Source organism: Sinocyclocheilus anshuiensis, unplaced genomic scaffold (genome assembly GCF_001515605.1).
Source record: "Sinocyclocheilus anshuiensis isolate Anshui unplaced genomic scaffold, SAMN03320099.WGS_v1.1 scaffold623, whole genome shotgun sequence".
Lineage (NCBI taxonomy): Eukaryota > Metazoa > Chordata > Actinopteri > Cypriniformes > Cyprinidae > Sinocyclocheilus > Sinocyclocheilus anshuiensis.
This window is the reverse complement of record NW_015548226.1, coordinates 1335378-1349168: the sequence shown is the minus strand read 5'-3', so window position 1 is coordinate 1349168 and position 13791 is coordinate 1335378. Positions and strand designations below refer to the sequence as shown.

Below are 13791 nucleotides of genomic sequence, written 5' to 3'. Positions count from 1 at the left end.
TCTTTTTGTATTCTATCTGTTTTCTTTTCATTTATTATACAATTAACAAACGCAAAAAAAGGCCTCTAACACTAGCTTGCTCTATTCTTTTTCTATTCTATCTGTTTTCTTTTTATTTATTATATTATTTAAAAAAAAAACCTTGCTATGTGTATTGCGTTAAGCTAACTGAGACTTGTTCAAGTGCCATCTGAAATTTTCATCTAAAATGAGCATTTTTATCAGACTCCTATATTTATGTTCATTTATTTCACTTTAATGGCATAGAAAAGGACCTATACATTGCCATTAAAGTAAAATTACTGAACCTAAACATAGGAGCCTGATAAAAATGCTAATTTTAGAAGAAAATTTCAGCTGGCACTTAGAGGCTTTTGCATCTGAATATATATATAAACGGTGTCCATATACTGATAAACTGTAACACATTTACATGAGTTTAGTATGCAGAGGATCATTATGTATCACCCAACACACTATTATGGGAATCAAATAGAAGCAATAATGATTTATTTGTAATGGCCAAAAAAAAAAAAAAGATTATGAAAGGGGGCTATCTTGCCCCACCTGAGGAAAAACGAATCTGGAAGGATTATGCATCTTGGCAATGTAACTTAAATTTACTGAAATAGAATGTGTCATAATGACAAATAAGTACAGGAGCAGCATTACAGAGAGAGGAATCTGAAAGGCAATCACATTCAATACTTTTTAAACCTGAAAACGTGTCACAATATAGCAACAGTTACAATGCAGTGAGACAGAACTATTCTACTCAATTTTAGGTTGTTATGACTTTTGATTTTACAGTATTGTTCTTAGGCTGTGGAATTATTAAATAACAACAACTTAAATAACAATTCCATTTTTTTTTTATTACACACACACACACACACACACACACACACACATTTACTTGGTTTTTTAAATGTGTACATTCCATTGACTTCTTCTGTTGTTATACCGAGATAATTATAAATACTATAACCCTAACCCTCACAGAAAATTTTCTGTATTTTTAGAGTTTTATTTTGTTCCTGGATGTCCCCAAACTGTTTATATATAATTTTTAAATGTAATAAATATAAAATATTTAAATATATTTAAATGTAAATGTATACACTGTATACACATACCCATGTACACAAAATTGTTTTATTGCTGAATCTATATCAGAACATCAGTGCATTGACTGTTGTGTAATTATGTAACAGACTCTCTCTGGGTTTGGGTGGACACACAACTATAAGCCCATTTTTAGTTTGTAAAACTAACCCAGAGTTTTTCTGGAGCTGTGAAGGAAACTCCTCCTCTAACCAAGCCTGCATTCCTTCCTGGACCGTTTTCCCCAAACGTGGGAGTCTAGAGAGAGAGAGAGAGAGAGAGAGTGAGTGTGTGTGTGTGTGTGTGTGTGTGTGGAGGAGATGAGAGGAGACCAGCTGAAGACACGGAGGAACAACACAGCACTTCAGACCAAAGAAGATCTGTTGATACGACTACATAAGGTAAGCTTGATTTTTACTTCTTCAACAACAGAAAGCATTTCTAAAGTAATAGTTTATGCGCCATTGAAAAACCTTTAAAGTGCCATAGTTCTTCAGAAAGCTACTGTACGGATGTACTGGCGCATAAAGAACCCAAGGTCTTCACTTTTACATTATTAATGCATGAGACTATAACAACATGCTCATACAGAACCTAAAAGTCACATCAAGAACCTTGAAAAAAAAAGAAAACTATAAAATAGTTAATATGCAAAAAGCACTGAACCTACGTATGAAGAACGTTTATTATTATTAAGAATCAAACTATGCTCTCTGAGATATTCTTGTTTGTTGGTTTTGTACAGTACAAACTTTACAGTAGAAGTACAAATATGCTGCAACCAAACAGACTAGAAGATTATGGATCTCTCAGAACTGTCCAAAATGTCTTAATTAATTTCATGTGATAGTCCGTTCTACATTGCTGTAAGATCTGTGTACTTTTAGGAGCAGTAATTACAGCTCATCTGTGTTTACAGTGTAAAGAGCATCTTGGTAAAGTCTTGAATGGCACTAAAGAGAAATAACTATCCGAGTCGGTGCCAGGAACGCATAACGAGCAGCTCCTGCATGTAAACATGGAGAGGTGGGGGTCGATTTAATGAAAACCAGAGTTGAGGAATGTTGACTAAATACATAATCTTAAGGCCACCACAAAGGGCCTCTTGGTCTCTGGTTTGGAAAGAGATCCTCGCATGCACCGTGAGTTATTTTCTCTGCTCTGTCGTGACAGAGGGGGGGCTGCAATCTTGGGATCTGCTTGTGTCATTCCCAATCTTCCTTCCCTATCCAGATCCATCACACAGTCTATATTTATGAATGGACGTTTAGTTTGTTCAACCAGAAGTCTCTGTTCATCTTTTGGATGGAAAAGTCATGGAAGGTTTGTGGTATAGCCACGTTGTGCATCTCGGAAAAGTGACGATGGAAAAGCGACTGGCAGTGAGGTGAAAACTCATTTATAGGTATGATGCCAGTGAAGTATTATTACAGCGCTTGAATCAAGGTTCACACGCAAGTCCTACATTTTTCCCTGGAGAAGTCGCCACAAGCAAATGGCATCATTTTGATTAACATGGCATCATATACATTACCGTTCAAAAGTTTGGAATCATAATTGGATTAATAATTTTATTTAACAAGGATGCGTTAAGTGACAGTAAAGACGCTTAAAATATTCCAAAAGATTTCTATTTCAAATAAATGCTGTTCCTTCAGAGAATCCTAAAAAAACTAAATGTAGTACGGTTTCCACAAGAATAGGAAGCAGCACAACTGTTTTCAACATTGATGATAGTAATAAGAAATGTTTATTAAGCAGCAAATCGGCATATTATTATGATTTCTGAAGGGTCATGTGACACTGAAGACTGGAGTAATGATGCTGAAAATTCAGCTTTGCATCACAGGAATAAATTGCATTTGAAAATATATTCACATAGAAAACTGTTATTTGAAATTGTAATAATATTTTCTGTTTTTACTGTATTTTTGATCAAATAAATGCAGCCCTAAAGACTTAACTTACCAAATGAACGGTAGTATGAATGGGATGCATATAGAAACAGGAGATCTGTTTCATTCTGTTTAATTTCATTGAAATCTGGAGATCAGACACAAACTACTGCTGTTTACACAGAGCTCCTTAATGACGGCCACATCAGAGGCTTTTCAGACACACTGATTAAATCCCAAATGATTCCTCGGTTTTTCTGTGAGATTCAATTTCTCAACCGGAACCTTTTATTCTGCAGGATCCACCAAAATGGCATTACTGTTGATGTTTGTGACTGTTCTGCATTTGGTCACCCTAGCCATGCTTTTCATTGCCACCATGGAGAAGGTTAGTCGTAATGCACAAACCCATACCTTACCCATAGTTACTACAATAAAGAAACATCTGCCTAATGAATGAGCAAATGCATAGAGTTCTGAGGTCATGCATGTTTATCTATCAAAATACATTCAGAATTGTAGGTTTAATTCTTGCACTAAATATTTGAATGTATATATCAGGTAAAGATGAAACATTTTTACTTGCATTTTTTCCCCTATGGTATTTAAAAAAAAATCTTTTATTATACACTTTTGTTTGATTATACACTTCTGTTATTGTGTTTTATTGCTGTTTTTACACTTTCTCTTGCATTTTTTTTGTACTGACCTGAAGCTTCTTTATCTAAAAAAGCTATACAAATATATTTTTTTTATTTGTTGCATTTTATTTCTTCTAATTTCATTGTATTATTATTATTATTATTATTATTATCTTTTTCTAGTCCTGGTGGTCTTGGGGAGACATAGAGAACACAGATCTCTGGTATAAGTGCACCTATGAAAACGCCACAGAAACCTGGTTATGTGCTTCTGCCAAAGACAGCGGTGGGTAACGAACACTCATTAACAGATTTTATAATCAAATAATGAATATAATCACTGGATTTAATTACCAGAGTCCAGGAGAACTGGTGAATGTTCACAAAACTGCTGATTTGATACATTTTCAATTTGCAAAAAGGCCTAATATTACCTATTTTGATGATGCTGAGTGCAAAAATATCCATATAAGATTTTTTAAATTATTTATATGTATCAGCTTTAAGGTTAACAAAAGCAGTCAAATGTCAAAAGGTTATGTATCATTTCACATGCAATCTGCAAAGAAGTGGATAAAGCGTAAATATTAGGCATAAAATAAAGTCTTAACTCATACATGTGAAAATCTGCTTATTAGAACTGAACAAATAATTGTAATCTGGCTCAGACAAAGACAGGAAATGTGTCTTAATGGCAGTTTTCTGCTGATTAAAGAATAAAACAATACTTCTCCACCTTACAAATGGTTGTAGAAGCAAAAATTATATGAAATGCATCATATTTTAGTGCTCTAGCAAAACATCAATCAGCACCTAAACTTAGTACGAGTATCCAAGTATTGGATTTCTTTCAGCAAATGTGACGCAGGGCAGTGTTATCAAACTATAATAACTACATGTATTTGTTAAAGGTAAGTAACTATTGTTGTTTGTGTGTGGTTTTCTCTCTCAGAATGGCTGCAGTCAGTCCAGGCCTTCATGATCTTGTCTGTGGTGCTCTCTTCTATCTCCTTCATGGTATTCCTCGGACAGCTCTTCACCATGTCTAAAGGAGGTCTTTTCTACTTCACTGGCTTGTGCCAACTATTTGCAGGTATATAAAATCAAATTTTGTATTTATTTTTGGTTTGCACGTTATTTTAAGGTGTCCTTGTTACAGTGCAATGATACATTTAAATACTGAGTAATATTAGCTACATGTACTTACTATGTAGCGTGTAACAAGGACACCTTAAAATAAAGTGTTACCTTATTTTTTATTTAGGTAGGGAGGTAGACAGAAAGTTCATATCATAATCTCACTCCGTATACAGTACCATATGTGCTGTCCCCTTGTGGCCACTTTTTTATTCTCACTCCGTTCACACTTACAGGTTTTGCAGTGTTTGCGGCTGCTCTTATCTTCACCTTTCAAAGGAGTGCGATTCTTCAAGATTCTCGTGAACTGGAAAAGGGTCATTTCGGCTACTGTTACATTCTAGCGTGGGTGTGTGTGCCCCTTTTACTTATCAGTGGCACACTTTATGTGCATCTGCGCAAACGGGCCTGATTTTCTGCTTAACACCACACATGTAGGCTACTTTAGTTGTTTAGTCTGCTATGAGATTATACAGTATTTGCTTATGGCTCTGATTAGGCGAGCCAGTTTATGATATTGCTTATTGTTATTTATTGTTATAACATTAGTTTTTAGGACCAACTCTCAAAATCTGCTTTGCTGCTTTTTTTTGCGGAGTTGCAACAAAACTTGCTGTATTTTCCAATAGTGGGGAAGCTGCTGCTCTAAGTTTGATGCTGACAATCAAGTGGGATTTTGATGCAAAATTCTTTTTTAAAGGAAAATGAAAATTTGCTAAAAAATTTACTCACCCACAGGATATCCAAGGCGTACATCCGAACAGATTTGGAGAAATGTAGCATAATATCACTTGCTCAGCAATGGATTCTCTGCAGTGAATGGGTGCCGTCAGAATGAGAGTCCAAACAGCTGATAAAAACATCACAATAATCCACATGAAGAAAAGCGTGTGTTTTGAATAAATCCATCATTAATGCTAAAAGGCCTAGCTAAAATACGACTACTCTATCCATAATATTTCTTTCTCCAGTGAAAAAGTCATCTCGTCTGAATCAGGAGAGAAATATGCACAGATCAAGCACCGTTTACAAGCCAAAATAGTCCAAAATGGTTCTACACAAATATATATTGGTAGATTTTGATGTGAGAGAACAACAGGAGATGGACTTTTTCACTGGAGGAAGCGTTATTATGAATTATGAACTGCTATTTTGTCCAGAAGCGACAGTTTAAAATGAAAAGGCCTCAAAAATTGTGGAAAATGTGCATCTTTTCACTTCACAAGATGTTAATTGATGGACTGGAGTGGTGTGGATTATTGTGATGTTTTTATCAGCTGTTTGGACTCTCATTCTGACGGCACCCATTCACTGCAGAGGATCCTTTGGTGAGGAAGTGATGTACTGTAATGCTACATTTCTCCAAATCTGTTCTGATGAAGAAACAAATGTTCAGCTAATTTTCATTGTTGGGTGAACTGTTACTTTAAATAACGCTTTAAGAAAACTGGAGTGTAAAAAACACAGAAAAGTTTCTTTCAAATCAAATTGTCAGAATTCCCTAAACTGGGAATTTTTTCCAATCCTAAATATGTGCCCATGTGCATTTGTATTATTATGTTTTTATATATGCAAACTTTATAAATACATTTTTTTTGAACAATGACAAAAGTAGTTATGATGTTTTGGGTTAGAGTAAACTTTCAGTGCAACAATGAATAAACAGAAAATAACAATCATACCACAAAAATGCTGCAGTTCAAGTAGGATCAACAAGTGTCCACTAGAAAAGGTTTGGTATCGAGTGAGTGCTCTTTAAGTGGTTTACATAGTAATGAGATTGAATCAGTAAAAATAGTTGTTACTTTGTAACAATCTGCACTGCTAATTGCAATACTTAAATATTCAATTCAAACTGCTCTAACAAATCTGTATCATTGTGTTTAGTTGACAACATACTATCATACTACACATTCTCTGCTTTGAAAAGCACTGTTGATTCTGTCTAGGCACAAAATAAACATCGGTGGCATGACACTACACATAGATGTGGTGATTACAGAGGAATGTGTGCATTAATTGCATGAGTTGCATGGAATTCCAGTAACTTGTTCATGCAAAACCCAAAGGTGAGCAAAGGTGAGCTCAGCATACTTTCTTCAGTGGATTAAAACACTCCTTCTTCCCTGCACGTGTCTAAACATCTAGTATATTTCTTGCAACCTCATGTCCACCCAACCAGAGGTGTATGATGTGAAAAGAGACCACTAGGCAGGTGTTGAGTTCCAGCCTCGCCCCCTTTTGACTGTAGCTGGGAGGGAAGGAAGGTCTCAATCTCTGCTCCCCGGAGAAGACTGGCTCGACTGGTAGAACCAGTCACGATAGCGAGCCGGCGACAGGGACGTGTTTACTAAAGACACAACAAGGACAGAAATCTAATATCGGACTTGGGCCGAGGGAGACCAGAACATGTTTTGGGGATGGTTTGCTGATGATATGCTGACTCAAGACGTGGATTTGGGCGAAAGCTAAAAATGGGCAGATCATAGTGATGACTAGTTGCTCACATTGGCTGGTGACGGGGAGTAATTTAACACCAGACAGAGAGAGGCCATTTAGAATGGGAGGAGATAGCAGTGATATGTCAGAACTTGACGGGAAGAGTCAATGGACTGAGGGTGTGTGAGTGAGACAGACGGGCACAGACGGGTAAGTCTCGACTTTTAGTACATAATCTGTTCTTGTAAAGTGTTACTATAAAATAGATTAAAAAAAAAAAAGATTTTGGCATCAAATATGCAAAGAGTAGTACATTTACAAAGTACCGGTAGTACTTTTAAAAAGAGTATTTATTACTTAAGTGCGAACTTAGTGTAAAGTTTTTGGACACTTAATTGCATAACTAAAGGTAGATGTATAATAGTTAAAATTTATATTAAATGCAACTGGCTGAACTTTAGCATGCTTTTGACCTGCTTAGGAATTAATACATCTTTATATGTATTTACATAATTACTTCTGCTGTCTCTTGAAATATTGTTCAAGTTTACTGACAATAGTACTGACAAGCATTTATGGTGGTAAACTAAAATATACTTGTCATTTTATTTCACAATGGCCCTTGTGAAAAAGAATACACTTTAGTTTACTTAAAAAAAAGAGTCTTTATTCATTTTAAAGCATATACTTAAGTGAGAACTGGATGTAATGTTCTCAGACACTTAATCGCATGTTAATGGCAATTAAATTGAAAAAAAAAAAGTAGTTTAATTTTACATTAAATGCTATTAGTTAAATTTTAAAGTGCGTTTTGATTCACTTAAGTACATAATTCAATGTAATTTTATAATTATTGTCTTTTGAAATATGGTTAATGTGTACATTTATGGTAAACTGAAATATACTTTAATATAATTTCTATTAATATTTGTATGCCATGTATTTTTATGTATTTGCCATGTATTTTACACATTTGTAATGATGATGTTGTACAACATATTAACTTTAAATGAAATATTAAATAACACACTGCAGTTAAAATTATAATCAAGTAAGGTACTGTGCTTTAGCATGTTAGTCAACACATCAAAATAAGTATACTTCTTTAAAGCATGGCAAGATTATTAAAACTTTTTGTTTTAAATATACCTTAAAGCATACTTTTGATTTGACATTATTACAGTGTGCACATTTTAAATCGTAACTTTCTTTAAGCACACTTAAATAGCCTTTTATTTCATTAATATTACATTATCTGCAAGTGCAGTTTTTGTAATGTATTTAAGATTTGAAGTACACCACAAGTGCACATTCAATAAAATTAAGCACACCTCTTTTTCACAAGGGTGTTCACCAAACCAAAAAAAAATAAACTAAAAACGAATGTTGTTGTTTTCCCTCAAGTCTGTATTCCAGGTCATTTCAAAGCTCTCCAAATCTTCCCAGGACTATGGCAACAATTCCACCATGAAGTATCCAGCTTTTCTATTGACTCTTGGTGTTTAAAAAGAATGAAATATCTTCAACACAACCTCAACTATCTGAATAATTCACCAACCTCCTCCTCCAAGTAACTTAGAACAGCTGCCATTTGTTGTTTACATATCAACATGTAATTTTCCACAGTCATTTTCCTTGTAGTAGAAGGATATCTCCAACCGTCGTCAGGCTCCAATCATGTCAAACTCTCAAGAGCAGAGCCTCAACGAGAACATCGTCTTCGCTCCACTGACAGAGTCCAATCCGGACTTCTTGCACTGTGAGGAGGAGCGCTATTGTGTGGAAAGCCTAGTGAGCTCCGGTCATGAGGCTTTCTACACCAAACTCCACCAAGAACAAATCGGATCGTTCCTGTCCCCTGGCGAGGTGACCCAGATCTCCGGCTGGGCCGAGGACTATCATCAAAGCGATGAAAACCAGGAGGATGGAAATGGTGAGGTGGAGGTCGGTTCTGATGGGGAGGACTTCTCTGGACATTATTTTCCCACAGAGTCCGACACTCCGGCGCCATGCTTGGAACTGGGATGGCCGGAAAAGACGATCTGGATGGACATGGGACAGATTCACGTCTACACCAACCCTCCTGCAGAGCAGACGCCCACCATACGGGAAATCCTCAGGAGTCACCTACAAGGAGCCACTAAGGTAAGACCAGGGCTGTTTTTCTCAAAAGCATCATACGCCAGGTTTGTGGCAATGGTTCTGCGATCTACTTAGGGTTATGATGCTTTTGGGAAATGCAGCACAGATCCTTGAAGCTTAAACAAAGAGGTTGACCTTAAGGTCCATCACACCAAGAATGATAACTACAACAATAAAGATATGGATTTAAAAATCGTTCTTAATTTAAAGGGGTCATGCGATGCTACATGCACTTTTACAAATAGTTTGAACTGAAATGCGTGTTGGCAGTGTGTGTACACAACCACCCTATAATGATAAAAATCCACCCAGTGTTTTCTGAATACATTAGAAAACAAGTGCACACTGAAGTTTTTTTTTTGTAATCTAGACTAAAATCTTTACCCCTTTCTCAAATCGAGCTGATCTCAGATGGCCCCTCCCACGATAGTTTGATTGACAGTAGTGTTTCAGCACACACTGGACTGGCGTCTTACCTTAGACCCACCCTGAGTGAGCTGTCATCAGCCATTGTTTCACCGCTGGAGCAGATGTAGACAAGAATGACTCCTAAGCGATTGAGGTGTTTTGTTGTTGGATGTAATGAACATAGCAGTCATCATTTACTCCCGACATCTGAGCCGCTGAACTCGCAGTGGATTACATTTGTTTCTGAAGGGAATGCTCCCCCGATCTACATAAATGCGTCTATGTTCGTGCGAATCATTCGTGATCCAGCTTCACCTACAGAAGAAGTGAGTATAAGGTTTTTTAATGAATCTTTGCAAATCGCTTTTCCTAATAATGTGCTAATTAGCAAGTTTCACGATGAATGCGGCTGAAGTAAACAGTCTCTCTGAGAGCAGCTCAGAAGAGAGGGGCGGGGTCAGCAGAGCTCATTAACATTTAAAGGAAAATGCTACAAAATGGCTTGCTCGGAAAAGAGCTGTTTTTGACAGGGTAAAAAAGGTGTTTTTTACACTACCTTTGAGAAGTAACCAAACTATGTTACAGACTTTTCATTAAGACCCTAAAGAATCATATCAGCTTGTGGAAAATGGGCATCGGATGACCCCTTTAAAGAAATAGCAGATTCACAACACAACTATAGTGATAGCAGCACAGAGGAACGATATCATTGGAATCAGTTTTTTTCCCAGCTGATCCTTAAAACCTTAAAAACACTGACATCCAATCAGAATCCACCTGAGCTGGAGCTGGAGCATTTAAAGTTGACAATAATAAACAATTCATATAGTGGTTATTGTAGTTATCGTCATGGTTTTGATTCTTGGTGTGACCGGGCCTTTACGCTGTAAATAACTATCATAATTTGAATGGTAAAAATGTTACAGTAACTTTACAGTACAGTAATTTGTTAATGAAATGGTGAAAAACTGTAATGGTAAATTTTATTTTTGTAAATGAATAAACAAGCCATCTTATAATTTACAATGAAAAACCGTAAACTGACATTCCCAGAATTCCCTGTGTGACACTTCAAATTTGATGGTTTTTCATTGAAATAGTTGTTTCTCCTTAGTTTTCTTTTTGGTTATGTACATTTTGGTTTTATGTTATGTCTTATGTTTTTAAATTAATGTTTATTGTTTTATTTTAGTGTCATGTGTGTTACCAGGATGGTGTTTATATTTTTTGTGCAACTTCTATATACAGTATGTCTATACATCATCTATATACTTATATATACTGTATTAGAATTTACTTTAGCTTGTAGCTGGAAAAGTTACTTATAATGAGCTTTGATTCATCATGCATGCTACTGTATTTTTTTCTGGCAATTTTCTGGCAACCACAGCTGCATTTTTGAAACTATACATCTAACAGATTTTGTTAACAGTGTAGTTAAATGAATGATGAAAAAAAAAACACAAAACTATTTTAAAAGCAGACACTTTAGAATGATGTTGCATATGAAGATTCATCTACAGGAAGTCTGTTAGAACGTTTCCTGTAAATTTTAATTATTTTAATTATTTATTTATTTTAATTTTTTTTGCATTTGTGTTGGGCAGCTGATTGCTGTTGTAACAGATAAATTGTCGGACAGCGCCGTGATTGGTGACCTCCAAAACGCTGCATCACGGGGGGTTCCTGTGTACATCATCCTCAACAAAAGATCTGTGGAAGAGAACTGCTTTTTGCACCGGCTTCAACATCCAGTGAGTGGATATAACTAAATCTAAAAATAAAAAACTATTAAAAAATTGTAACTTGAAAAAGAAAAATCTTAAAAAAATGTTTTTAAACTGACCTTATTTCAGCTAATTGCCAAGACTTAAAAATAAAGGTTGAAGAACTATTTTAGCTTCCCCCAAATAACCTTTTAGTGAACAGTTTTTAAAAGAACCACTTTTCTTAGTGTGATTAGCATTTTAAAAATAAAAAATACAAGTTTTATCACAACCTTTTGTGGAAAAGAAATGTTTCGTGGATGTTAAAAGTTAATCTAAAGAACCTTTATTTTTACATGTTTTATTTTTTATTTAGTTTAACTTGGCGTAATAAGAAAAAATGACAAAAGACAAAATGAACTAAAATTACAATGAAAAGAAAATATAAAAAATATTAATAAAAACTATAATAGTATCTCAATCATACTCAAATAACATATAACGATTAATGACTCAGTGTTCTTCCTGATTTTGTCCTGGTTTTCATGATTATATTCAAGCCATGCAGTTATACAAACTTTAGACCACAAAACCTCCATGCACACCTTAACAGACTGAACTTTAGGCTGTTCCACTAAACAAAAGACCTAGACACACCTTAGTGGATAACTCTGCATCTGTTAGCAAATGTTACTCTCCATCACAGAGTATATGTCTCTTTCTGTCTCTGTAAGTATGAATGAGAAGAACTCACAAAGCAATGATGAACAGGTTCAGCCACATTAACCTGGTGCAGATGATTGGCGTGCGGTTGAGGAATGCTTGGGTTCAAATCACTCCACATCTCTGAAACTTAACAGGAACTGACCTTTGGTTAAAAACTGAAATTCCTAAAGTTTTCAATGCATTGGAAATCAACCGAACAATCGCTTGCAGCTACAGTATGCATTCATGAGAAAAGTCAAGTCAAGTCAAGTCACCTTTATTTATATAGCGCTTTTAACAATACAGATTGTGTCAAAGCAACTGAACAGCATTAATTAGGAAAATAGTGTGTCAATAATGCAAAATGACAATAGTAAACACTCATTTTTCAGTTAAAGACAGTTCATCATTGAATTCAGTGATGTCAACATCCAGCTCAGTTTAAATAGTATCTTTGCAATCAAGTCAACGGTATCGCTGGAAATGAAGTGTCCCCAACTAAGCAAGCCAGAGGCGACAGCGGCAAGGAACCAAAACTCCATCGGTGACAGAATGGAGAAAAAACCTTGGGAGAAACCAGGCTCAGTCGGGGGGCCAGTTCTCCTCTGACCAGACGAACCAGCAGTACGGAAAAATCAATTTAAGACGTAATAAAACAGACGATGAACACTATTAACAGCAATTATTATATGATGCAATCAAACTTATAGCAAAATGTGGTAGTTCTGTATGTTGTTTCAGGGTTGGCATCATCTGAGGTCCTCTGAGGGGTTGGCATCATCTCTTCTCAGGTGTTCTGGATCCAGACTGAAGCTTGTGTAAATCCTAGTTACCACGGGATGTCAATCCCGTGGCAAAAAACAGAGAAACAAATAGAAACATAATTAGCGTAGCTGCTGTTCCAACCAAGCAAAATTGATTTGTTTAACCCAAACTAAAGAATAATAATGTGCATTTGATCAGATATAACTGCAGTAAAAGATTATGAGATGCATTATTTGAATGCTTGGCCAAAGAGATGTCTCTTTAATCTAGATTTAAACAGAGAGAGTGTGTCTGAACCCCGAACGTTATCAGGAAGACTATTCCAGAGTTTGGGAGCCAAATGCAAAAAAGCTCTAACTCCTTTAGTGATCTTTGCTATCCTAGGTACTACCAAAAGTCCAGAGGTTTTTGGTTCTGAAACGTTCGGTTTTGCAATGTAGTTCACGGGAGTCTCTTCCACATATTCCAGAATATCATGGTGCGCATTCTTGGAGGTAAAACGTACCTGACGCGCGACACTAAGATGGTGGTCGGAGAACTGAAGGACAACTTTGTGTTGGTGGATCTGGAGACGGTGATTTTTGGGAGCTACAGGTAAAGAACGGTTTCATAGTAATAGAGCTCATAAATCAACCAAGAAACACATTAGCTGCAGTTGAAGACTTGCCCTAGGGAACATGGGTGGGAGCCTTCTGGGATTTGAACCAACTTTTGGGTTGCCAGCTCATACCTTTAAAGACTATAAGCCACACCACCCCTACATTATACAGACAAATAGAGAAATTAACAGTTTGTGGGAACAATGCATTTGTCTCTTTCACAGCTGTTAAAGTACACTACTGTTAAAAG

The 13791-nt window shown here is 36.0% G+C and overlaps 2 protein-coding genes across 4 annotated transcripts in view; both read left to right on the top strand.

Annotated features, from left to right (window-relative positions):
* The first annotated feature begins 1407 nt into the window (after nucleotides 1-1407).
* On the top strand, nucleotides 1408-5590 carry emp3a (epithelial membrane protein 3a (MAM blood group)). The gene is made up of 5 exons (XM_016441411.1): nucleotides 1408-1505; nucleotides 3299-3387; nucleotides 3824-3926; nucleotides 4593-4733; nucleotides 5014-5590. The coding sequence occupies exons 2-5, from the start codon at nucleotides 3310-3312 to the stop codon at nucleotides 5187-5189; spliced, it is 498 nt and encodes a 165-aa protein (XP_016296897.1). The 5' UTR covers nucleotides 1408-1505; nucleotides 3299-3309; the 3' UTR covers nucleotides 5190-5590.
* Nucleotides 5591-6891: 1301 nt separating this feature from the next.
* fam83e (family with sequence similarity 83 member E) overlaps nucleotides 6892-13791 on the top strand; it is a 14366-nt gene continuing 7466 nt past the window's right edge. For all 3 annotated transcript variants that reach the window (XM_016441444.1, XM_016441443.1, XM_016441442.1), the window contains exons 1-4: nucleotides 6892-7426; nucleotides 8621-9361; nucleotides 11374-11520; nucleotides 13412-13536. In XM_016441444.1, the coding sequence (XP_016296930.1) occupies nucleotides 8894-9361; nucleotides 11374-11520; nucleotides 13412-13536 (740 nt within the window). In that variant the 5' untranslated portion in view covers nucleotides 6892-7426; nucleotides 8621-8893. The remainder of the gene's footprint in view (nucleotides 7427-8620; nucleotides 9362-11373; nucleotides 11521-13411; nucleotides 13537-13791) is intronic.

Bases quoted from the DNA above. Each gene is read 5' to 3' on its own strand.
- emp3a (XM_016441411.1), top strand. From the start codon at position 3,310: ATGGCATTACTGTTGATGTTTGTGACTGTTCTGCATTTGGTCACCCTA. The intron at 3,388-3,823 runs GTTAGTCGTAAT...ATCTTTTTCTAG, and splicing joins TCATTGCCACCATGGAGAAG to TCCTGGTGGTCTTGGGGAGA. The intron at 4,734-5,013 runs GTATATAAAATC...TCACACTTACAG, and splicing joins CTTGTGCCAACTATTTGCAG to GTTTTGCAGTGTTTGCGGCT.